Source organism: Pseudochaenichthys georgianus, chromosome 9 (genome assembly GCF_902827115.2).
Source record: "Pseudochaenichthys georgianus chromosome 9, fPseGeo1.2, whole genome shotgun sequence".
NCBI lineage: Eukaryota > Metazoa > Chordata > Actinopteri > Perciformes > Channichthyidae > Pseudochaenichthys > Pseudochaenichthys georgianus.
Window position 1 is genome coordinate 25,817,732 of NC_047511.1, and position 24,496 is coordinate 25,842,227.

Sequence of the window (24,496 nt, forward strand, 5' to 3'; positions counted from 1 at the left end):
TCTCACACACAGACACTAATTTAACTTGAGTAAAAAACAGGGTGACTTTGACTTAATATGATTAAAGACTTAACAAGCACATATTTGACACTAAGCTAAGACTAAATTAAAGAAAAGTTGCTGACATTTCACAGCCTGTGAAAAGAAAGACCTCTTCTGAGGTCAGAAAAAAACGATCCCTGGTGATGGTGGTATATTCATTCATTTTACATTTAAATATTAAACAGTCAAGTCATGCTCTATTGAGGAAATTACTCAAGGTCTGGCCAGACAACTGGGTTTTCTTGTAATCATTATGACGAGCATGGTTAACTATAAAATGTGGTGTAGTTGTTTTATGGTCCTCCTTCCTGTCTGTTGATAATGCTTGTTCCACAGCTTCGTCATGAAGGGGGCCCACTTCTGTAGGAGTCAAATAGTCATCAGGGGTTTAGGGTGCGGCTGCATTGCCCACCCCCTGGGTTCTCCCTTCCTGGGGAGACATGTAACAGAAGCTAATAATTATAAGCAAAAGCCATAAGATGGGGGTGGGGGCTAAATTGTCTATAAAACTTGCCCAAAACTATGCTGGCAAACCAGAAAGTGTGTTCGCAATGTGTTTATCCTCTGCATGTGTTCCCAGCTTTCCTCTGTGAGCAGGGCTAAAAGGCTGGCCTTTGAACTGCTCTGAAAGTGATCCATGCCGTATGGACAGAGCAGATGTGGCCTAACCTGATTTGGTTTCAATACTTCCCCACAGGAAGTTCACAAAGCCAGCAGGTCCATCTTTGTTATGTTAGTCATCTTTCCCAGAGGGCCAGTGCAGCCTTTTGCTTCTTTTTTTTAAATAGCTATTTCCTTATAGTTTTTTTTCAGAACAGTTACACATGGTCAGTTTTAAGAACTAGATGTCATCTGAACAGAGTAGACCATATTTGTGTCAATCTGTATCCAATCATTTAAGTTAGCATATTCGTAGCAAACTAATCATATTATTTCTAAGTAACCATGACTGACTGCTGTGTGCTATATCCAAACAGATAATATTGTAGCTTCAACCCCACAGGTAAGCTCTACATATTATCATACTTGATCATAATGTATCAAACACATGTATGTACTCACTCACAAAGACCCAACCATACATATTGGTGCCAGATGTTTAGTGTATTTATATTAGCTTTATCTATTTATTTATAATTATCCTGTTATGTTTATCTATAGCTTTTAAAAGTAATTTCATTTATTTTATTCATATTTACTATCTTATTCTGTTGCACCTACTGGACCAGCTCAGAAGAAATCTCTCTGTGCCCTAACAATGACAACAAAGTTATTGTATCTTGAACAATTTTTTTTCCACTGAGATAGTTTTTTATCCTGCACCTTAAGGAATAGGTTAAATAAAAATCTTAAATACTAGATTCAGAGTAGTATGGCTCCCTGTTTTTAAAGTTATTTCAAGTGCAATTATTCCTTTTCTTATATTCCTAAAATGTATAATATACATTTTGCAGGCAATGTGATACAAAATACAACATTATGGCCAAACAGTGCATAAAATACAGTTTACATTTTGCTCTGTATTTTGATTATTTGTAGGCTACATCAAATTTCCTAGGCTTGAGGACTACATTTCCCATCTTTAAAGCGGCGCGTCATATCCAATCAGGGCGAGGAATAGGACCACATCACGTTACACTACCCGGAACTGGGAGGAGGTGGTACCAATTATCGCGGATACAAACACAATCTCTGCACATTGGTAAGTTTATTTTGTATCTATATCGTTTTTACCACCAATAACCAATATGAGAATATATATTATTTGTTTTGTCACGTTCACACGCATAGTTGTTGAGCAGTTTAGCCGAGAGTCGAAGCTATCCTGCTCCTTAAAGTTAGGCCGTTATGAATGGGCAGGTTAGCAAGCGTCGCTAATCGCAGTAGAGAGGTTCATTTCTAAACCCGCAACTCAGATATTCAGATCAAATACTAGCAGTCTAGGCAAATGTGTCAAATGAGCTCGAGTATATAAGGTTTTATCTAGATTAGATAGTTTGTAAGGGTTTTCGGAATGCAGCTAACGGAGCTAGCTTTGGCTCAGTTTGACGCTACTTAGCTGCTGGAGATTAACTCTAGCGGTTCATCAAGCGGCTGTTTGGCTGAAGAGCTCAACAAGTAGCGATAACCAAGGTTAAATATATTGGTTTAACCATATTGATGACGATAATGATGGATTTTTCACTGCACTGATGCCAGTGGGTAGCATTGTGATAACGATGTCTATGTAACGTTACACTTTCTGTGGTAGCACCGTTTATAATGATAAGTGACTGTTATTTTGTATATATTGACTGTTGTGAGTTTTTATTTATGCCTCTTAATGTGTGTATATGGGTACAGGTGTGTATAAATGTGTATATATGCATATTTTTCTATTATATGTTGTATTCCTTGGGATTGTGAGAAACAGCATTTCGATCTCCCTGTCTGTATCTCACACACAGAAGATTTACAATAAACTTGATTTTGACTTTTGACGTAAAAATATTTTTTTACCTGGATTATTAAAAAATCCTAGTATTATTTACCCAGTGAAATGTACCTCCTTATAAGCAATTTTACGACACATTAATTCTGATGAATATCAATGTAGATTAGACGATAGCCTATGTACCATGGGACGTAGCAATTTGTTACTTTCAGAAAGTGTCTAATATGTAATTACCATGAATGCTATTATTAATGTTCATTATTCGTAATTTTTGTTTCAATAAGACAGTTAAGAGGGAGCAACAGGGAAACAATGAATCACATTTTCTTGCCTCAGTTTTATAAAGTTCCTTAACTCGTCAAATCTGCATTTACCTGATTAACCAGAAAGTAAAAATGTCTGTTTCATTACTTTATAGGGGTGTTGTGTCTGTAAACAGTTTTGTGAGATTGAACGCATAATAACAACTCCTTCTAACATATTAACCTGTTTATTATAATTTGTACATATTAGTTGCTTTTCCTCTGGATATTCATTGCTTTCTCTCTTGGTACCCTTTCTCAGGTCTGATTGCGCCTCATTGTTGCTAAACAGGATGATTGACGTTCGAGCATGGGCAGAGTATGTGGTGGAGTGGGCTGCCAAAGACCCCTACGGTTTCCTCACCACTGTCATCCTGGCTCTCACACCTCTCTTCATTGCCAGTGCACTACTGTCCTGGAAACTGGCCAAGATGATCGAGGCACGTGACAAGGAACAGAAGAAAAAGCAGAAACGTCAGGACAACATAGCCAAGGCCAAGAGGACCAAGAAAGATTGAGCCTGTGGGTAGGATGAGGGCATATAAAAGGAGGAGCATCCACCACACTTGCAGCCCTCCTTATTCCAAATAACTTAACAACGTGGAGCCCTTTGTGTCCCAGCCCTACTGTCAGCACAGGGCCCCTACGCCTCAAATCTGGGGTGGGAGACTGGCCCCACAGGCTAACAGTGCTGAGACGGACAGTACTGCCCGAAGGAGGCTCGTCCCAGTGGGACTCTGGTCAGCAAGAGCACAGTGGTCATCTGTATCATGTAGTTTTACAGAAATCCGCTGATAATAATGTGCAGCTGTTGCAACTTTTTGCATTCCATGTTCTTTAGAATTGAAGATGTAATAATGAGCTTACTGGAACTTTTTCCAAATATCCAAAATACTACTTTCTAATCAATAAAGTTTTCATGTCGAATAATATGATCTAATTTCCTCATAATGGATTTTATATTGAAATGGAAAAATGATGTAATTCTAATTAAATGCAGATAAAGTATTCATCCCCTCATCTTTAATTGTAACTTTGAGCCAGAGTGCATAATTCAATTTTTATGTTCAGATTGACAGAAAAGCCTCGGAATGTCAAACAGAATGACATACAAATCCACAATCCATACAAATGAACCACAAATGTTTAGGAGCCAGTCATATTTAGCAGTTGCAAAACTGCATGTGAGAAGGGAACTTGGGTGAAATCGACACATTATTTAATGCAAGCTTAGTTTAAGCTTCTTGCCTTTTTTGATTACAGGGTTTAATTTAGAGTTAAAAGTTATGTTTTATACATATTCCAACCTGATGAAACATTTGTTTTCCTTGTGCTTCATCAAAAAAAATTATGCTTTTCATCTTGACAAAGTAAAATGTTGCTCTTTGAAGAACATTTTAAAAGGATGCACAGTATATTTGGTCATGGCTGAGATCTGCTCTTCTGATCACCTTCAATTTATACATTTACAATATTTATATTTTATTTTGAGATTAAGCAGTCAATATAGATATTACCAGTCACAATTTATTAGAAATTATTTCTTGCAATATCCACAATGCATGACACAGTATCTATAATTGACTATTGTGAAGCATTTCACTTTTTCCTTTTGGCTCCATTGAATCATTACTTAAAGTCAGCTTCAAGATGAGTGACGCCTATTGTCTTGATTATATACAATGTATGTACACCAAGGGAATACGGAAATAGAAACCTGACAATGTAAAACAATCCAATAAAAACATCCTTGAAATTATTACAGCCTAGATAAAATAAAGAGATTTAAACTGGTTATTTCTGAAGTCGCAGGTTGTGGTATGGACTTGAATTACATTATACTGAAAGTTGCTTCTAAAGTTACACTACAAAGTTTCAACTGAATGGGAATATCAGTTTCACATAGGTAGTTCTTTATTGCAGGGCTTATCTATTGGATTGTGTTTTCTTGTACAGCGGTCTCCCTGAATGTGGATGTCTCAGTCTATTTCTTGGGCAGCCAGGAGCCGGGCTGAAAGGTGTTGGCAGTGCTGCTGGGGTCCTCGCTGATCTCCTGCTTCCCGAAGTCGGTGGAGGCGGCATGGCCTTTGGCAAGAGTCTTTGCAGGAGTCGTCACAAGACCATCTTCATATTCCTTGGCCTGTAGGATCAGATCTTTCTCCTCCACCTCCCTGGCCTTAATTTTGATGTTGTCCCTGTAAGACTGATTCTTCAGAAGCTCCTATAAAACACAGAGGTGGACATACATGCATATTCAGTGTTTTTGCAGTGTTCAACACATTAAATATAAGATAGTATAAAACGTTTTAATAAATCGTGAAATAAAATAATACAAAATAAATAAACAGTCAAAAGAATGATGGAAAATCAGTAGGCAGGATGTGGCTTTGAATCAGAATGTATTGACATTCAAAGCAGTGCTTTCCAGTCATACAAAACAATAATGTCTTGTGATATAATCAATTTACATCACCCGATCCCAGATAAGTGTCAGAGGATTGATGGATGGATTAACCTATTGAAAATTGAATTAATTTAAGTTTTTGCTGAAATCAACACTTCCTACTTACGAGTCGATAAGCTTCCTTTCTTCCGAAGCCGGCAGTGTTTTCTACAGTTTTTTTGTTGTTGACTAAAACTCCCCTACTCCTGAACATGCAGTCCACTTTCAAAACAAACCCACGGTGAGTTATAGATGTAAAGTCTCCAAACAGCATACAACCTGATTTAAAAATAGTTTGAACTAATGAGACTGTATATAGAAGGAAGGAAGACAAATAACCTACACGACATGTTGATACTTTACTTAAATGTTTTTACGGATGTTATGTCTTGAATTTATCCTTGTCATAGTCTGACTTCTTATACATTGTGGGCTTTATGGGTCGGTGACCCTTCATTGTAAAACGTGTTTAAAATCAATAGTAAAAACATGCTTATACATTTCTTGATAGATTACATATAGCAGCCATGCAATATTGCCAACGATAGCCACCAAGGTAAAATAAAATGGGCAGCAACCACAGTTTAATGGCATGGCATCCAACACTTCACAAATAAATCATTACCAGACAGCATCTACCAAGTTCTGTGATGTTGGAAAATAGAACCAGTTATATGTCCCCTGCTTACTATTCTAACCCTGTTTGTCCGAAAGGCACAACAAGTAAATTGCCTAGTCAAAAGTAGAAAGATATAAAAATGCATTGAAAATCTTCCAGGGACAAATGTGTGTGTGTTTGCGTGTGTAGAGTAAAAAGTAAGACATTTACTAGCAGAAGACCAAGTGTGTTCAGTTAACCTGCACTATATTTTCCAATAAAACCTGGTTAAAAATGTAGTGTTTGGAACAGATTGGTAAACTAACATGCCAGGAGGCATTCGCAGTATAAACAACCAGTCCTCATGGAAACAATTATAGCCTGAAAGCAGTCCACCAGTGGAATAGTTACCCACTTGAGCCACAACTAGTGTCCAGTGATGTTAGCCTCTCCCTAGCATGAGAAGCCAGAAAAGAAGGGAGGACTGGGCATAATGCTGTTGTGTGTTGGCACAATTGAAGGACTGGAAAAGAGAGGGGAGAGCTGTGGCCAAAAAGCCCCGCTTTGGGGAGAGAGACAAACATACTGAGCTGCTTTTCCAGCCTGTTAATGACAGGATTTAATCCAATCAATTTATGTCGGCTTGGACCGGGAAGAGAGGGAGCGTGACAAGGGGTAGGGTAATGTGCTGGGAGTGAAGCCTTGGCCACATCAACACTGTCCAGCTGTCGATGGCAGCTATTGGGCAGACGCAAGGCAGAAAATTGGAAGAGAATGTTCTGGCAATAGAGACAGGGGATGGCATTGGCCACTGGCAAGAAGAGAGGACAGAGAGACAGAAAGAGTGCCTCGGTATCGGCCTTCCAAGGGATTTCCTATAGACCTACATTTCGCCGTCCAAATAATTTCCAGCATTCTCACATTTAAAGAGCAATAAACCCAGTGAGAGGTACGCGAGGGGAAAAACTGCAGTCCTTCACAATTCCTATCCTAGAGACTGCCAGAAATACAACAACACTGGGAAAAATAAAGTAAACTAGGACATGGTGTCAGTGAGCCGCTTGTTCAGAAGCTGTCTTTGCTCTACGCCTCGCCATCAATGCACTTCAGCTGCTGTTTATTTTAACACCTGTCCCCCGAAAGTTCCAGGATTCAGTTCCAAACTGTAAGATAAAAACAAATCAAAGCCGTTCCTTGCTTCTATCTTTCCCTTCCTTGTAACCAGCCCTCTAGAGTCCAACCATCAGCACAGCGGGGAGGCTGGGTGGGGAGACGCACCTCGACAGAGGGGGGCTCCTTCCGTCTGCCTCGGATCCACGCTGCAGGAGAGAGGAGGAAAAAAGAAGAGTGAGAACACCCACGCAAACACACGCAGCACAAACAAAACCTGCAGTGATATTTAAAAGCTGCTATAGCATCGCTGAGTTTCAGGGCACAATGGTAGCTTGGTGAAAACAGAGTTACCAAGCAAGATGGGAAAACACACAGTATCTAGGGTTTTTATCATTTCATTTAGTGAACTATAGGGAAACATGCAGAATGGTAAAAGTTACACACATGATAAACTCAAAACCATAATCCTGCTTTAGTTTAGGCAGAGCAGGGCCACTGAGTGCTGTGTCTCAGAAGAGACAGTAGGAGTCTGCTCTGATCTTTGCATTTGAAAGTAGACATTGTCATTCTCCATCAGTAGCTCTGTCCTTCTTTCTCCTCCAGAGTAGAACTGTGTATGTCTGTCATATTTTTTCACTTTTAAAAGGAGCTCTATTTTGGCTGAGCTGGTTGCACAGCAGAGCAGGTTAAAGGCAGAGAGAGAGAGAGAGAGAGAGAGAGAGAGAGAGAGAGAGAGAGAGAGAGAGAGAGAGAGAGTGAGAGAGAGAGAGTGAGGTTTTCTAACTCTTCCCCCAGCTAGCACAGGGATTCTGGGCCTCTTTTATCCCTTTCTTATTTGCATCCTGATGAAAATGCATGAGGGATGGGGCGAAGCAGGATGAAGGGTTTAAGGTGGATAAAGCCAGTCTGAGACAGAGGGAACCGTTTGTATCCAGTTGTAAGACATTTGAAACACTATTTTTGATACGGTTGTATAACACCAGCAGAAGGCGTCTTTGATAAACTCATGAATACGCTTCTCCCAACCCCCCTCTTGCAGTTTGAGACAAAAAAAAGAAAGAAAATCAATGGATTAGCCTAGGCCCCAATAGATACAGGCATGCATTTGTTATTCCATTTTATTTGTGCAGCCCTTTATATACTTTCTTATTAACATTATCATTCATCCATACTAGTGATATTAAAAGTATAACAGTGATGCTGCGGTCCACACTTACAGTCCCACTCCATTGGTATGCTGCCTTCCACATATTCATATTCTGTAACATTAGCTGCCACCACCATCCGCCTGGCACGGACCAACCTGCCTGGGAAACAAAACAAAAAGTAGAGAGGAAGACGGCGAGAGTGAGATAGAGATGCTCAACAACGATGCATACAAAAACGCAAAGGAATACAAACACACACATGAGGAGCAGACACAATGCTCTCAGACACACAGATACAGACGGACGCACAGACACACAAATACTCAGAGGAATGACAGCACTGTGACAGGCCATGGATGATTACCTCGTGGCCCTCGGGCCCTTCTTCTCAGATCTCGCTGAGTGGCTCCAAATCTGGGCTAAGCCTTTATGCAAATCAGCCTGACTTTAACCCAACCAACCACAGCCCCCCTCACTCAAAGCCTCTTCCAATCACAGCGCTCTGGCTAACAATGCCCTCCAAAATCAACATCAAGCCGAGCAGGAGACAAAAGAGGTCAGATATCACAGAGAACAGGAGAGGCACGAGCTGCGTGGAATATTAAGTGCTCCTCTCCCTATCTGTATACAGCACGATGCTCGCTAGCAGCAAGGCCACCGCCAATTATTTTTGGTCGAATCTGCTGATTAGACAAGTTTGGCTGGCACACAATGACATGGAGATGGAGGTATATAGGGGGGTGGCAATGGAGAGGGATGGAGACAGAATAAAAGGGGACAAGATAATTAAAAAAGAGCAAGTTGTATCTTTGTGAGTTGCTACAGAGCTTTATACAGTGTTCAGAACAAGTATTTCCATAGTTTCTCCTCGCTGGTAGCTGGATGTCCATCGCGCGCTCCCATCCTTCTGAGAAATGATGAAGCAAGGACGGAGGAGGTAGGAGGGAGAGAGAGAGAAAGAGAGAGAGTGATGATGCATGGCAGACACGGCTGGGAGAAGAGAAATGGATGGGCAAGGAAAACAACACGCTCCAAAACACAGACAATCTGTCAGGATTCCATCACCGTTTCTCCGCAGATGACTGGACATGGACAAATGGAGGCAACCACCTCCATGCACAGCACAGACTGATGGCCTTAATGTTTACTTCAGCCATAACAGATAGCTACTGCACCGAGATGGATGAGTGATGACATTACAAAGTGGCTAAGTGTATACGGGAGTGCCTTATAATAAAAGCTTATTTGTTTTCTTCCAATGAAGACATTTTTCATGCATGTGCTGCTCTGCAATTATGCCTTAGAAAGTGATGATTCCTTCCCATACTTTATCCATTTAGTAATCAGGTCAGCTAATTAGGCTAGCATTGCTTTGGTTCCCACTAGATTGTCACTATAAGCCAAGGCCTCACAGGCTCCAGCTTTCTGGTATCCAGGTCTCACAAAAACACTGCATTCTCTCACCTAGCTGGCCCAGCAACGTGTAAAATGCATCCTATGATCCTCACGTTTGTTTACATGCCTTACAATGTCTTCTGAGGAACAGCTTTCTAGAAAACCCCCATGATAGCAGAACAAAAACAACTGCCAGCAAACAAAAGACTGTTCCCAAGGCAATACTCACAAATACATTTAACAGGTATGCTAATTAAAACAGATTATATCTGTATTTGCATTGGTGTGGGTGGCAGCAGACTGAAATGGTACAATTATGATACAGTCCCCACAAGCAATGTGCTTAACTAAAACTAATGCCTAGCTAATAAGCATCAAGAGGCACCCACCTTTTCTCCATCTCTCTCCACTGCGGTGCATCCCCCCCTCTCCATTCTGTCACACTCCAACCGAGCGCTCATCTTGTCTTGTTGCTTTTGCAGCATGACTAAACCTCTTCCACCATGGCTTTTATCCTTGGATTTGAGTAACAAATACAGTATGTACATATATTTATGAAACATGGCTGATCCTCCCAACACATACGCATTGGGAGGAGGCTTGTCAGTGGGACTGCTGTGAATATCGCTCTCTTGGTAATATTTTAGATGGTACAACTCCAGATAAACACACACAAGCTAAAGCTTTATAACGTGCAATTCTACAAATATATTGCAACATTTCAACATAAACACATCCTGTTACCTCATGTGAGATGATTGAAGATGTAGTAAAGAAATGTGATGACTTGTGGATATTAGGTTTGTGATTACAGATGTAATCTACACGTAACATAGCATAACAGAATTGGCCTGGCACATTGTTTGCATAGTGATTACCCAGCTGAGAGGGGTGCCTGCAACTAATGATTACTGTCATTACTAATTAATCCACAGATTATTTAAAACAAAAAGTATATTTTCAAATCTAAAAACAGACCATAAAGGCATACCTTAAAAGTGTTTACTTTGTTTGACCAACAGTGAAAAATAAAAAAATAATTGAGTGTTATAATAATACATTACAGTTGGAAAAAACAATAAGCCCCTTATATTTAAAGCTGTAGCAATAAACACTGTGTTCCAATCCCTCCCCCCAATCATTTTTGTTATGGATGAACCATTTGTCTCTGAAATCAAAGAAATTATATAAAATGTTGATCATAAATTACTAGAGTCCGAGGTTGTTTTTTTAAGTTGATATCCCAAAATTGTGTCATCAGGTTAAGCTGCCTTCACACGATACATCAATGCAATACCATTTTCACATTGACGAGATTAAATCATCAAATGTTTTGTATTTTACCTTGTTAAATATCAATCAAGACTAGTTGGCTATCAATCAGTCAAAATACTTAATTTTCCTCATTATCGACTAACTGAATTATATACTCCTTAGTGTTAGTTTCATAAAGTTTATCATAGTCATACAGGATCCCACATCCAGCACAATTCAGACCTCAGACAGAGAGAGAGAGAGAGAGAGAGAGGTATGAAAGGTGCTGGGAGCTCTCCATCTCAGCGGGCCCCCATGTGACAGGTCTTCCTTCTCATCACTCACAAGGGGAAACCTACTTATCACACACACACACACACACACACACACACACACACACACACACACACACACACACACACACACACACACCACACACACACACACACACACACACACACACACACACACACACACACACACACACACACACACACACACACACACACACACACACACACACACACACACACACACACACACACACACACACACACACACACACACACACACACACACACACACACACACACACACACACACACACACGAGAGCAGGGAGATTAACCTGAGGGACAGGAGCGAGGACGCAGTCTCTTACCGTGAAGGACAAACGCAACGCTGCGTTGTTGAGGGGGAGGGGCCAGCGGCAGGAGGAATGAAATCCCAATGCATAAATATTCATGAGCCATCTCACCTGTCTGAGCGCGACTCATCTGTGAGCCTAGCTGTGGAACCGGGGGGAGGAGGGGAGAGGAAAGGAAGGAAGGGAGGAGACAGGATGGGTGAGGGGTTGCCTTGGCAGCCAGATCGGGAGCCAATCAAACGGCAGGTACACCTATCTTTCCCGTTCGTTAGAGTAAGACGTGATGCGCTCTGAGGGCTGCTCTTTGAACCCTGAACACCCCCCGCTAAACTCCATCACCTGCTTCAACACACACACACACACACACACACACACACACACACACACACACACACACACACACACACACACACACACACACACACACACACACACACACACACACACACACACACACACACACACACACACACACACACACACACACACACACACACACACACACACACACACACACACACACACACACACACACACACACACACACACACACACACACACACACACACACACACACACACACACACACACACACACACACACACACACACACACACACACACACACACACACACACAGGTGAGAGCTGCTCGGGGCGACCTGAGAGGTTTCTCACCTCCACAATGTCATTCCGGGGCGTCTTGCTCGCTGTGTGTCTTCCTCCTCCACTCGCCTTTGATTACAGACACAGTTCTGAGGGTAACACACATAGAATGGCAACATCCGGGAAATGGAGAGCCCAAAATAATCCGATAAAAACTAAACGGATTTCCAACTGGTGGACCTCCTGCTCCTCATCATCAACACAGACTTCTTCTGCACCACCACGTACACTTGCCTTTCAACAGATTGCAATTTAGACAAACGCTCCCACCTGGAACTCAATCTCAAAATAAAGAGCTTCTTCACATTCTGCATGATAGCGAGAGGTACACTAAAGCAGTGAGTGTTGGGCCTGACACTGTGGTGCAGAAGCAGTGGTCCCATCATCCTGTTGTGAGCCTAGTTTAATTCTCTCCAGCTGAGCCGTGTGCAGAGGAGGGATGGGGGACCAATACCTGCATGGTAATGGACAGCTTTATGAAGATGGAGTGATCGGATAAGCATCAGTGATACAAGGACAACCAGGTACCAATACCAGCACCCTGTCCTTCCCTCCTCTCTCTCCAATCTCTTATCCTGTAGAAAATAAAAAATAATTGAGGGGATGTGTGATGCCTGTAACCATGGTTACCCATTAGCCCTGAGCCTAGTGAAGCTGGTTTAGAGGGAAAAGGCCAGCCGTTGTTTTGACTCAATTTTGGTAAAAGGAGGGGCTTACAGGCGTAAAGTAGGCCTGCCACTGCTGCTGTTTGCCTTTTTTATCCAGCCCTCATTCTGTTTGTCCCTGTTGCTGTCGATCCCGCTGAGGCTTGAGCGACTCACGGCAAAACAGAGAAGAATAATTCATAAAAAAAGTAATAACATGCTGAAAAGAGTACTCTGATTTCCCCTGCGCGTTTTAACTAAACGCAAGCATACTGAAAGGGATACTTTACCCCCTTCCACTTACGACCACCCGTCCTCTTGAAGTCCCGTCTCTGCACGATGGGTTATAGAAAAGGACCGTGGCGAGCCAGGAAGTCAGCGTCCTTTGTGAGGCTGTGGAGCGGTGTGCACCCCCCACCACCTCCTCCTCCTCTCCGGCTCCTCTGAGGCCCATACGTGTGATGTCCATACAACAAGCTGTCCACCCCTTTCTATTCACCTCCATCACTCTCATCCAACCCCCTTCCTTTCCATTGCACCTTCAGTCCCCCACTCTCTTCCTCCATTAACCTACCTCCACCTTCTCTCTCCCCCTCTATCTGTCTGCCTGTTCCACCCACTCATTTCACCCTCTTTCTGTCAGAAACCCTCCTTTTACTTTCACTCTCTCCATTCTTCCCACTATATAATTTCACCCTATATGTCAGCATCCCCCTTGTTGTTTTTCACTCACTTTCTATACCCCACCTTCTTTTGCACCCTCTGAATCTCCGTCTGCCTTATCTTTCCTTCCTTACTCCTAGCCTTATTTCTCTCTGCTTTATTAAAATATTCAGGATTGAATAAGCAGCGACCGGCTCCAGGAGATGTCTGCTTTGTGTTGGTCTGTCAGTCAGCCTTTCTGGCTGAGTTTCTGACCGACAAGGAGCCCCTAGCCACCTTACTGGCCATTTGACCAGAAAGACACACGAATGCACTGGACAGCGCCTATAATTATTGTAATTAATTTGTTGGCCCCATCAACTGCCTAGGGTTTTTCACCACGTCGCATCATGTTAAATGTGTAGGTAATGAATCAAACATGTTTACAGAAACAGGTCTACTGTTAAAGCAGTGTTTAATAGACCTGCAAGATGCTTAGAGTACCGATATTGGAGCTAGGCCCATTTGTAATACTCTACCGTAAGAAATAAATGTGCCTGTTTCTTATTATGAGCATCCATCTTTTTCAATGCCTTTTTAATGAAGTAGTCAAACCACTCCATGGTGTTCCACCACATACACATACAAACACAAACACACACTTGGCAAACGGTGGAAAGCAAGATGAGCTAAACCCACGTGGTTTCGTTAACGATTAAACAACCTTCATTTAATCCCCATGCATTGCAAAGCTGCTGATCAATTAACATGATTTACTGTGGCTGCTCTGGACATAGCTGCTCCATTGCAAACACTGACTTGGTGTCCTACTGTATGATAGACCTTCCTTCATCACACCCTGGGGATGACTTGTGGCAGAATAAACAGCCATTTGGACCCTCGTCTCTCTCCGCTGTGACTCTTTCCATGGAAATATGCGGCTTGAATCAATGCTCTGATGACACACAGCCATCTGTTGTTGTGTTAAATGTGTTTGGGCATGAAGTGGAGAGAAAACACACTTGCAGTTTTTTTTCCTTTTCAAAAATACAAAGCAGATACTAATGTGCACATACACACAGTGTGTAGTTTTTATGCCAACACATGTACACAACCACAGATGCACACACTGATATCACAACACACACACCTCCTAACTCAGTCCCCAGAGTCACCCAGCCTGAAATAGCAGAATTGAGGCCTTTTCAGTTTTTCACTTCATAGAAGATGGGGAATCAAATAAATAATAGACAAAGAAAGAGGGATAGTGATAGGACGACAAGTCAATGCATCTTTTCTCTGCAACAGCGTGGCGCACCTCGGAAGAACCTCTGAATCCCTTCAAATCTCCACACAGTGGAGAGGACCAATAGATTAAAACTGCATGGCACACACTGCTAAAATGAATAGCGCTAAAAATACATCCTTTTTACTAAGACATGAAAGGAAACTGCCTTTCCTCTGTCCAGTATTGAGCAGCCATTGATTCCAAGACAAAGGCTACACCTCCTCAAAGAGGTAAGAAAAATAGCAATCATACAGGCAATTATTTTCAAATGTGCCTGCAGCGGCCGATAATGTCAGTGCGCCTCTCTTCCTAAATAAAGGGAGGAAAGGCAGGCGTCAAAGCTGCAGGCCCACTGCTGAAGACGAATGAGCCCATCCGCAGAATGCTGGGCTTTCATCTGGGCAGCATGACATGGTGCCCCATGCAGTGTGAGGCAGCACTGGGCCTGGGGGACAGACACACACAGAAAGAGAGAAGAATATAGATTCTCTATTCAGCTCTATAGAGCCAACACCAAGGCAAAGACCCTCTAAAGACCAGTGGCCAGATTGCCAGTGGCTTTATCTTGTAGCCCTGCCATAGACAACAATCACTGGGGCTCCACAGCCTATACGCAGGGGTCGGCAACAGGCGGACCGCGGTCCAGATCCGGACCCAGACGCCGACCTATACGGACCCGGACCTACAATCAATACATTAATAGGGGATTTCAATTTTGACGGGGCGATTCTATTTTAACCGCCGCCGACAGGGGGCGAAAGAGACGGGTGAGCGATACAGGGAGAGAAACACAGAAGAAGATGAGATGATGAAGATGAAGATGAGAGCGCGGCAGAGAGAAGCGGAGATGAAAGTGAGTGAAGACAATGATTAGCGATACAGGGAGAGAAGCGGAGAGGAGAGTGAACAGGCGTGTTAGCGGCAGGCAGGGAGAGACAAATAATTAATTACACATGGCACTCTCCAAGAAGAGGAAAGTAGACAGTGAGAACAGAGCTTTTAACCCTGAGTGGACGGACTCATTCATGTTCATCCTTCCCACTGGGAGCATAGAACCAGTGTGTTGTGGTGACACCATGTTTGACCATAATTCACCTTTTGTATTGTGTTGCCACACGGACCCTTTAGTGGGAACACTTAGCTTTAGCTCGTCATTCCTGCCTAGCTTGTCATACTGAGCAGACGTGTATTTACCTTCTTCATGTTTTCCGATAATAAAGACTGAAACTCTATTCTCAACACACCGCCTCCGACTCCCTTTCATCGGCACTACACTGGTGACCCTGACGTTTCCGAGAAAGTTTCCGGAAACTTAACGAACATGGCTGAGCGCGATGTCTTCGTAAAACTGCCGGAGTTCTGGGAGCACGCCGCGGAGGCATGGTTCGCCCACGTGGAGGCACACTTTGCCTGCAGGCAAGTCCGCGATGGGGACTTAAAATATTACCACGTGGTGGCAGCGCTGGGAAGCTCCACTTCATTTCAGGTTGGTGGGATTTGTCGCTGCTCCCCACACTATGGCAAATATGAGGCGATTAAGGCCCTTCTCCTTAAGACATTTGGCTTATCTGCTAAGGAGAGGGCCCGCCAAATTCTGGACATTCAAGGCCTAGGGGACAGCAAGCCATCTCAACTCATGGAGAGAATCTGCTAGGGGGCGAATATCCCCAGATCGCATTCACGGAGATTTTCCTGCGTCACTTACCTCCCCGGGTCCAGACGGCGCTGGCCAACACGCCTGTCACGGAGCCCCGTGCCTTGGCTGAGGAAGCGGATCGTTTTTTCCCGGCTACACGACAGCCCAGTGCAGAGACGTTAGCCGCGACGCTCAGCGGCCCATCTGCAGTCAAGAAAGCATGGCGGAGGCCGGACACGGCAGTACCGAGCCGGCGTGGAGACACCGGGAAGGTGCTTTCACCACGCATGTTTCGGGACAATGGCGAAGAAATGCATTGCTCCGTGCAGCTACAAACCCCCGGGAAACGGAGGTGCACAGTAGTGGCCCTGAGCATCGGCGGCACGTGCAGGCTCCTCTTCGTCAGCGTTTCGGGGAGCCTGTTTTTGTGTGCCCCGGCGCTCAACGGAGCGTAGTTCCCGCGTCGAGTGAAGACGTTACTCGTGGTGGGCACGGACCGCGATTGACGATGGCTAACGGCGGTCCCATTCGCACGTACGGCGTGAGGCCTATGTGTTTGTGCATCGGAGGACAGCGTTTCAGCTGGGATTTTGTGACAGCGGACATTTCTTTTCCCCTCCGCGGGGCGGATTTTTTGTGTGCTCATGGACTCTTAGTGGACGTTAAGAATAGGCGTTTGGTTTTCTTCCCTCGTGTGCACACTTGGCAGCGCAGTGTACGACGGGCTGTCGGGCTCGCTGTCGGGGGCAGACACGTTTCTCAGACTGTTGGCCGAGTTTCCAGACCTGTCGCTGCCCACCTTCTCTGCGCTTACCACTAAGCATGGCGTGGAGCACCACGTCACTACTGAGGGGCCTCCTGTCTACGCCAGGGCCCGGTGGTTGAACCCTTCCAAGCTGGCTGTAGCGAGGGCGGAGTTCTCAACCATGGAGCGCCTGGGCATTGTCCGCCGCTCCGACAATCCTTGGGCTTCACCTCTGCACGTCGTCCCCAAACCGAACGCCGGGTTCCGCCCGTGCAGGGATTACCGCCGACTCAACGACGCCACTACGCCTGACCACTATCCGGTGCCGCACATTCAGGACTTTTCGGCGCATCTGGCCGGTACGGGGGTGTTTTCCAAGGTGGACCTGGTGCGTGGATACCACCAGGTGCCCATGCACCCCCTGGACATTCCCAAGACAGCAGTGATAACGCCTTTTGGACTTTTTGAGTTCCTGCGGATGCCTTTTGGGCTCAAGAATGCTGCTCAGACGTTCCAGCGCCTGATGGATTCGGTGCTGCAGGACCTGCCGTTTGTGTTTGTCTACCTCTACGGCATACTCGTCGCCAGCGCTTCAGTGCAGGAGCACCTGTCCCACCTCCGAGCCCTTTTCCCACGGCTCAACGAAAACGGATTAATCATCAATCCTGCAAAGTGCCAGTTCGGGATGTCTGACATTAATTTCCTGGGGCACCGCGTCACCAAAGGCGGTGCACCACCTCTGCCAGCGAAGGTGGAGGCTGTTGCGGCTTTTCCTCGCCCGCTCACAGCCCGGTCGCTCCGTGAGTTTCATCGCCCGGGCCGCACACATCATGCGGCCGCTGTATGAAGCGTTGAAAGGCAAGACCCCCGTCCAGGCGATCGACTGGACAGCAGAGGCTCAAAGAGCCGGCTCTTTTAAGTGAACGACAGGAGCCGGCTCTTGCCCGCGAACGAGCCGTTTTTTGTTTTGTTTTTGCGGAGGGATCTAGATCGGCATGAATGCACATTATGCAATGTGCAATGTGGACATTATCCCGCTTATTACACATGGCCACATTCTCAACAAAGTAACGACATGACTCCCAATAATAATTGAAATGCTTTTATGGATTTAGAAAAAGATTTTATTGATTTAAAAAATAGTTTTATGTATTGATTTAAATTGACATGCATCCGCTAAGAAAAGTAGTCCGTTGTTACTGTTTGAACTAACGTAACAACGGCAGCCGGGAACTGCTTCTATAGTGTTTTTGAGGAGCTTTTTGATTACAGATTTTAAAACATCGTTGCTTGCTTTAAAAGTAGCACAATTCATTATGTCAAACCTTGGAAAGTATCTAGATATCCCTGCCCTAATGCCAAAAGTAACTGGCAACTGAATATATGTCGCCGTTTGATGTCTATGTCTGGACCGCTGTGTAAAAAGGAGGGTTTCTGCCCCATTACTTCTCTTCTTACTTCTATAAGAATAAAACACGGAGGACGGAGATCTCTTTTTGTCCCCCTCTTCTCCCCGCTGCAGCCTAGCAGCTGATCTCAAAGCACGCTCCCCTCTCCTGCAGGGAGAAAAACTATATTTATATAGGTTGATATGGTAGCCCCTTTTTTAAAATAGTTTTTATAGGTGTTGCTATCTGTTTTGTGTAGCGTGGTTCTACAAGCAAGTCAATGCATTCATTGGGTGGTATCAGAGAGTTACACGGGTCTGTAAATGCAATGAAAACAATTGGCCACAGCAAATAATTTATATTAAACATGTAATTTTTACTTTTGAATACTTCAGTACAAAGGATGTATTGAATAATTTAAGTGATATATGTGTACACATATAAATCATTAGTCAAAACAGGGCTACATTTGATTTAATTAAAAGGTATAATATGTGGTAAACTGAAGAGCCCTTTGGGAGCCGAAAGAGCCGGCTCTTCTTGGTGAGCCGAGCCAAATGATCCGGCTCACCAAGAAGAGCCGGAATTCCCATCACTACAGAGAACGCAGGAACAGCGCCTTTGACCGTGAGCTCCTGGGTCTTTGGTTGGCCGTGCGGCACTTCCGTTTCATGCTGGAAGGCCGGGAGTTTACGGCGTTTGTCGACCACAAGCCGCTCACCTTCGCCATGTCAAAGGTGGCGGAGCCTTGGTCGGCACGTCAGCAGCGGCAGCTGTCCTACATACCAGAGTTCACTACAGACATAAAGCACATGGCTGGCAAGTCGAACCTGGTTGCTGATTGCCTCTCCAGGGTCGTCATCGGTGCCGCCCAGTTGGGTCTGGATTATAATCGCATGGTCGGCCGACCAGGTCGCTGACCCCGGTGTCCAGGCTCTGAAGCCGGAGAGCACTGGGTTATGTTTGGAGGACGTGATGTTCGGCGACGCGGGCATTACTCTCCTGTGTGACGTCTCTACGGGCCTGGCGCGGCCTGTCGTCCCTGCCAGCTGGAGGCGTCCTGTGTTCAAGGCTGTGCATGGCCTGTCACACCCCGGCGTTAAGCCTTTGGTACGCTTGGTGGCGGCGAAGTTCGTTTGGCAAGGGCTGAAAAAGGACGTGAGGACTTGGGCCAGGGAGTGCGTGGCTTGTCAACGCGCTAAGGTGCACCGCCACACGAAGGCCCCGTTGGAGCGTTTCCTGGTGCCTGAGAGGAGGTTTGATCACGTCAACATTGACCTGGTTGGTCCATTGCCTTCCTCTCAGGGGTTTTCCTACCTCCTCACCATGGTGGACAGAACGACCCGTTGGCCGGACGCGGTCCCGCTTGTTTCGACGTCGGTCGCAGACGTTGCCCGGGCCTTCATTGCAACGTGGGTGTGTCGTTTTGGCACCCCGTCGGATATTTCCTCAGACAGGGGCTCTCAGTTCACGTCCGAAATCTGGTACGCCGTGGCAGGCGGTTTGGGGGTTAAGCTGCACAGGACTACCGCTTACCACCCTCAGGCTAACGGCCTCTGCGAGTGCTTCCATCGCTCCATGAAGGCGGCCCTCAAGGCCGGCCTTACGGACGGTAACTGGGTCGACAAGCTGCCCTGGGTGATGCTGGGCCTGAGGACCACACCTAAGGAAGATCTGCAGTGCTCTACAGCGGAGATGGTCTACGGTGAGCCGCTGAGAGTTCCGGGGGATTTCCTCCCAAATGCATCAGCTCCCTGGTCTGCCACGGCCCAGCGGGTTTTCCTGCGAGACGCAGCGGAGGCTTTCGCTCCAGTTCCGACTACTCAGCACGGTGCGCCAAGGTCTCAAGTTCCTGCGGAGCTACGCTCGGCTGGGCACGTTTTCATCCGTCACGACGCACACAGAGGCCCCCTGCAGCCCCCTTACGATGGACCTTTCTGGGTTTTGGAACACGGTGACAAACACCTGGTGGTCGACATGGGCGGTAAGGCTGAGCACGTCTCGGTTGACCGGGTGAAGGCTGCTCACTTGGACGTGGACCAGCCGGTGGTGCTGGCTCGGCCACCGAGACGGGGGCCGCCCCCCGGCTTTGATTCCTGTCAGGGAGTGTTGTTCCGGTCTCTCCTCTGACGGGGTCGCACAGGCGGAAGTCGCTGTACCGACTCCGGTGCGCAGGTCTCGTGGGGGCAGGCGGGTTGTTCCTCCCTGCCATACGGATTTTGTTTACACGTGAATTCTGGGGGGGCTTGTGTGGTGACACCATGTTTGACCATAATTCACCTTTTGTATTGTGTTGCCACACAGACCCTTTAGTGGGAACACTTCCATTCCCTCTCAAGTCAGAACTGAGTTCACAACAAATAAGCAGTCACAGAGCCCAATAAAACTAAATACCGTTCCAGGGCAGGCTAACCGAGGCTAACCAATGAGCACCTGCATGTGTGTATGAGAATGGCCCTGACACAATTTCAGCCCACATTGAAACTCTTGGCAGGACAAACTCAAACTCAATTCTCGCACTGAATTAAAAAAAAGTGAGTGAGGGACTGCAATATAAGAGGGAAAGAAAGAGAAACTTTAAAACTGTTCAATTGTTATGATGTGTAAAGACTGATATTGTTCTATAATCGTCTGAAACAGTTAAGTCATGATGTGAAACGGTTAACAAAGAAAAAGGGAAACTCAAGCTGCTGCCACATTTTATTTTATTTATCTAAAATTAAGCACTTTTAAGATGCACACATTTTCAAAATCTATTTTATGTATTTTCTCTATTTATTTTTAAATGCAGCCCGAGAGGAACATTACACATATCCACAGTATTGTACTGTATATCTGTATAGTTCAATGTTAATTGACAATACATATTGTTGTTTATGAATTGTACTTTCTTTATTTGATTGGCAGTCAGTTGTTGATTACATGCAGACGTTGATAAAGCTACAGGCTACTTCAATATATATCACACTAATTCATAAAGCAACTTAGACATTTTGATGTTCCGGACCTTTGCATGGGGACATTTTCTCTAACTGGACCTCGTTGAAGTTTAGTTGAATACCCCTGGCCTATAGCATAGTTCTCTCTGTGGGGAAGAAGCACACAGTAGGCCTCTTAGCTGGACTATTTCTAAAGACATGTACAGACATTTCCCCTCTCTAGGCGTGTACTTCAGACTCAGGCCTTTTCATTTTGATGTGCAGCAGCATCTGAGGAGAGGGGGATATGAAGCACTCTGCTGGGTATAACCCTCCACACTGCTGAACTACTCCAATGTTGTGAATAGAAATCTTCACTAGAATGTCTTCAAAGGAGGAAAATCGAGAGGCAGCAATGGTAGGGAGGGGCAACGGAAGGAAAGACTAACTAGAGGCAAATAAAGAGGTCACCCGAAGGAGAAGAATGGGCAGTTGTTGAGATTAGATAGGACACAGTCACGTAAAAAAGCAGCGGCTTCCTTTTATTTTTCTGTCTTAGCAGCCATTAAAACCCTCATATATAGCCTACCACACACAAGAAATTGCTTACGCCCCAGTTTTCTAAAGTTAACAGATTGAGAGAGGTAGAAAATGGGAGCAGCAAAGCATAGATAAAGGTAGAGAGGGATTGCCTGAATACTAGGGATGGACAAATGAATAGAAGAATTAGGCAGAGTTGAGAGGGAAAGAGAGATAGAGAGAGTCTCCTCACCTACTTTAACCACTATGTGCTGCAGTGGAAAGCCCTGCGGTCCATGCCTTAAGGCCCTGAGCCCACGCTTGGCCTATCAGTTTAAGATCAAAAAGAACCCGCTTTAGCAAGACATATGGACTGAATAATGCATCTGCTTTATTTCCACAAGGCTGGACTGGGTGAGTGGTAGAAATAAAGAGGAAAATGTGTGTGCCATGTCTTTTTATGTGTGTATTATAAACGTATATGAGGGTATATGTGTATGCACCAGCCTTGCATTTCTGAGTGCGTTTGTTCAGAAACCAGTTTTTCCACAGGCCATCCAGCCACTCCACAGTGTCAGTCATTGTGATTGGGCAGTGATTATGGTAGCCTGTAGCGTGCTGGAAAATGGTCTTGTGTGATGTCTCATTTAAATAGTCTGACAGCCAGGGGTTGAAGAGCAGCCTTGTAATGAATTATAAATATGAGGTGGGCACACGTTTTCCTGCAAACTGCTGAGAAAAGGTGAACCACAAAGTCAAGTTCAGTCAGAAAGATAGCAGGCCTGGGACCTGCCAACGGTCGGTCCAAAACTGAAAAAACAAACTCTTGGCTTCACTCTCTGAAAAAGCATCACTGAATGTTTGCACTGTAACATACCTATTCAGCTCATGCGTTATTGAAGTTGTATACTGTGGCACCAAGAGAGGGAGACAAACACATGGGTAGGAGGGATTACTGCTGTGTAGTGTGTATCCCATATTAGAAAAAAGACAGTGTCTGCAATGGAACTGAACTCATTCTCAGGCATAAGATTCCTAATGGATATCACGATGCATAATATCACTTTGCTAATAAGTCAAAGGTCCATGGCTGGTTAACCAACAGTATAATGTCTGGAAGGTTGGCCCTTTGACCAATGCCCTCTATAGGGCAAGGGGAAGGGGAAAGTGGGATTAGCTGTGATTCTGCTAATGAGTTCAACTAGAATAGGCATTCTCAATTCAGATATAGTGCATCACTATATTTCACCCATAACAAGTTCCTCTGCAGGTGTGGATCTGACATTGACACATAGATAATGTCAATGTTCTGAGTGTTTTTGTTGTAAAACTCTCATTGTCTCATTTTAAAATGACACTCAGCTATGATGGCATCTCCTCCATGTAAATATCTTGCAAAACACAAGGGTGATGTGCTGGGCTTCTCAAATAAAAAAATGCCCCTGATGCCATCTAACCTTCTTTACTATTGCTAAGTTGAGTCATACAAATTGCCTATCTCTCTCCATCTCCTAAAGTTAGGACAACTGAGGAATGACTCACGGTAAAACCAGACGTTGAGTCCACTAGGCCTACAACTGTGTCCTTGGCCTTCAAAAAGGTGTGAAGGACACCATTGGCATTCCACCATGGATTAGCCTGATGATGACACAGTTCTACTGCTTGGCTTGAGCATGACAAACTGTAGCACTGCCATGTCTCAGTAGGGATATATGACCTCCTTCTAAAACCTCATAACAGACAAGAAATAATTTCCCCTGGAACAGTAGAGGACATGCTTTCTGCTTTTAAGGCCAGTGACAGTGGAACTGCCATGTTTTTGGCAGCGGAATTACCGCTCCTATTATTTAAAGATTTGAGAGAATATATTATTGATAGAAGCAATAAGGGTCACTTGGGGTCATATTTGTCAAATTAAAAAAAATACACTGAAAAGGGAATGAGGAGGACCCTTTCTGCTTTGAGGGCCCATGACAGTGGAGCTGCAGTTATTGTGGCCTCAAAATGAGTTAAATGTTAATCTTGCTCAATTTTAATATAGACTAAATCTATTTTATACAATGAGATGTTCTGGGTGAGGTATTTGCTCCATCTACTGGCGAGCTTTTTACACTACAAGGGTCAAAGGGAAGAAAGAAAGTCATACATGCGCAATACATTACATACAAATAGATACATTGCTGGAATATCAATATGTAATATGCAGTATTCTTAACTAGATATCAAAACAATCAGGCTAAGAAAGGCTAAGTTAGTTATGGAGTAAACAAACAGGGCCAGGGACAGAAGAAGCTTACTGAAGTTTAGACGAGGCTTTAAAAAAGCATGCATATCTGTAGGGATCAATACTGTAAATACATTCATTACTGGCTAAAGTAAGCACAACAAAGCTTGATTTAGAGGACATGTTACATTATATTTACCTGTCCATGTCTTCTGTTCTGGGATTTGGTAATATGTATTTCCCACATGATCTGTCCCGACGTGCTCGCGTACTATTCCAAACGTACGCCGTAAAACTCCAGCGACCCTGTTCATATTTACAGGAAAACTTGAAGGTTTTTGAGTATTTCGTGTCCCTTGTTAGATGTGTGTCCTCTCACTGGGTTGTTTATGCAATACTTCATATGTTGGGAATAGAATGAATAAGCCGTTTTGTGATTGGACGCTTATTATTG

At 44.6% G+C, this 24,496-nt stretch overlaps 2 protein-coding genes across 2 annotated transcripts; one reads left to right on the forward strand and one right to left on the reverse strand.

The window, feature by feature from the left end:
• Window positions 1-1,637: 1,637 nt before the first annotated feature.
• smim15 (small integral membrane protein 15) lies at window positions 1,638-3,788 on the forward strand. Its single transcript, XM_034091614.2, has 2 exons — window positions 1,638-1,744; window positions 3,041-3,788. Exon 2 carries the CDS (start codon window positions 3,072-3,074, stop codon window positions 3,294-3,296), a length of 225 nt encoding a protein of 74 aa, XP_033947505.1. The 5' UTR covers window positions 1,638-1,744; window positions 3,041-3,071; the 3' UTR covers window positions 3,297-3,788.
• A 499-nt stretch (window positions 3,789-4,287) lies between these two features.
• ndufaf2 (NADH:ubiquinone oxidoreductase complex assembly factor 2) lies at window positions 4,288-24,452 on the reverse strand. Its single transcript, XM_034091613.1, has 4 exons — window positions 24,242-24,452; window positions 8,150-8,239; window positions 7,098-7,138; window positions 4,288-4,999 (listed from the first exon to the last, which is right to left on the reverse strand). Exons 1-4 carry the CDS (start codon window positions 24,354-24,356, stop codon window positions 4,763-4,765), a joined length of 483 nt encoding a protein of 160 aa, XP_033947504.1. The 5' UTR covers window positions 24,357-24,452; the 3' UTR covers window positions 4,288-4,762.
• Window positions 24,453-24,496: the final 44 nt, after the last annotated feature.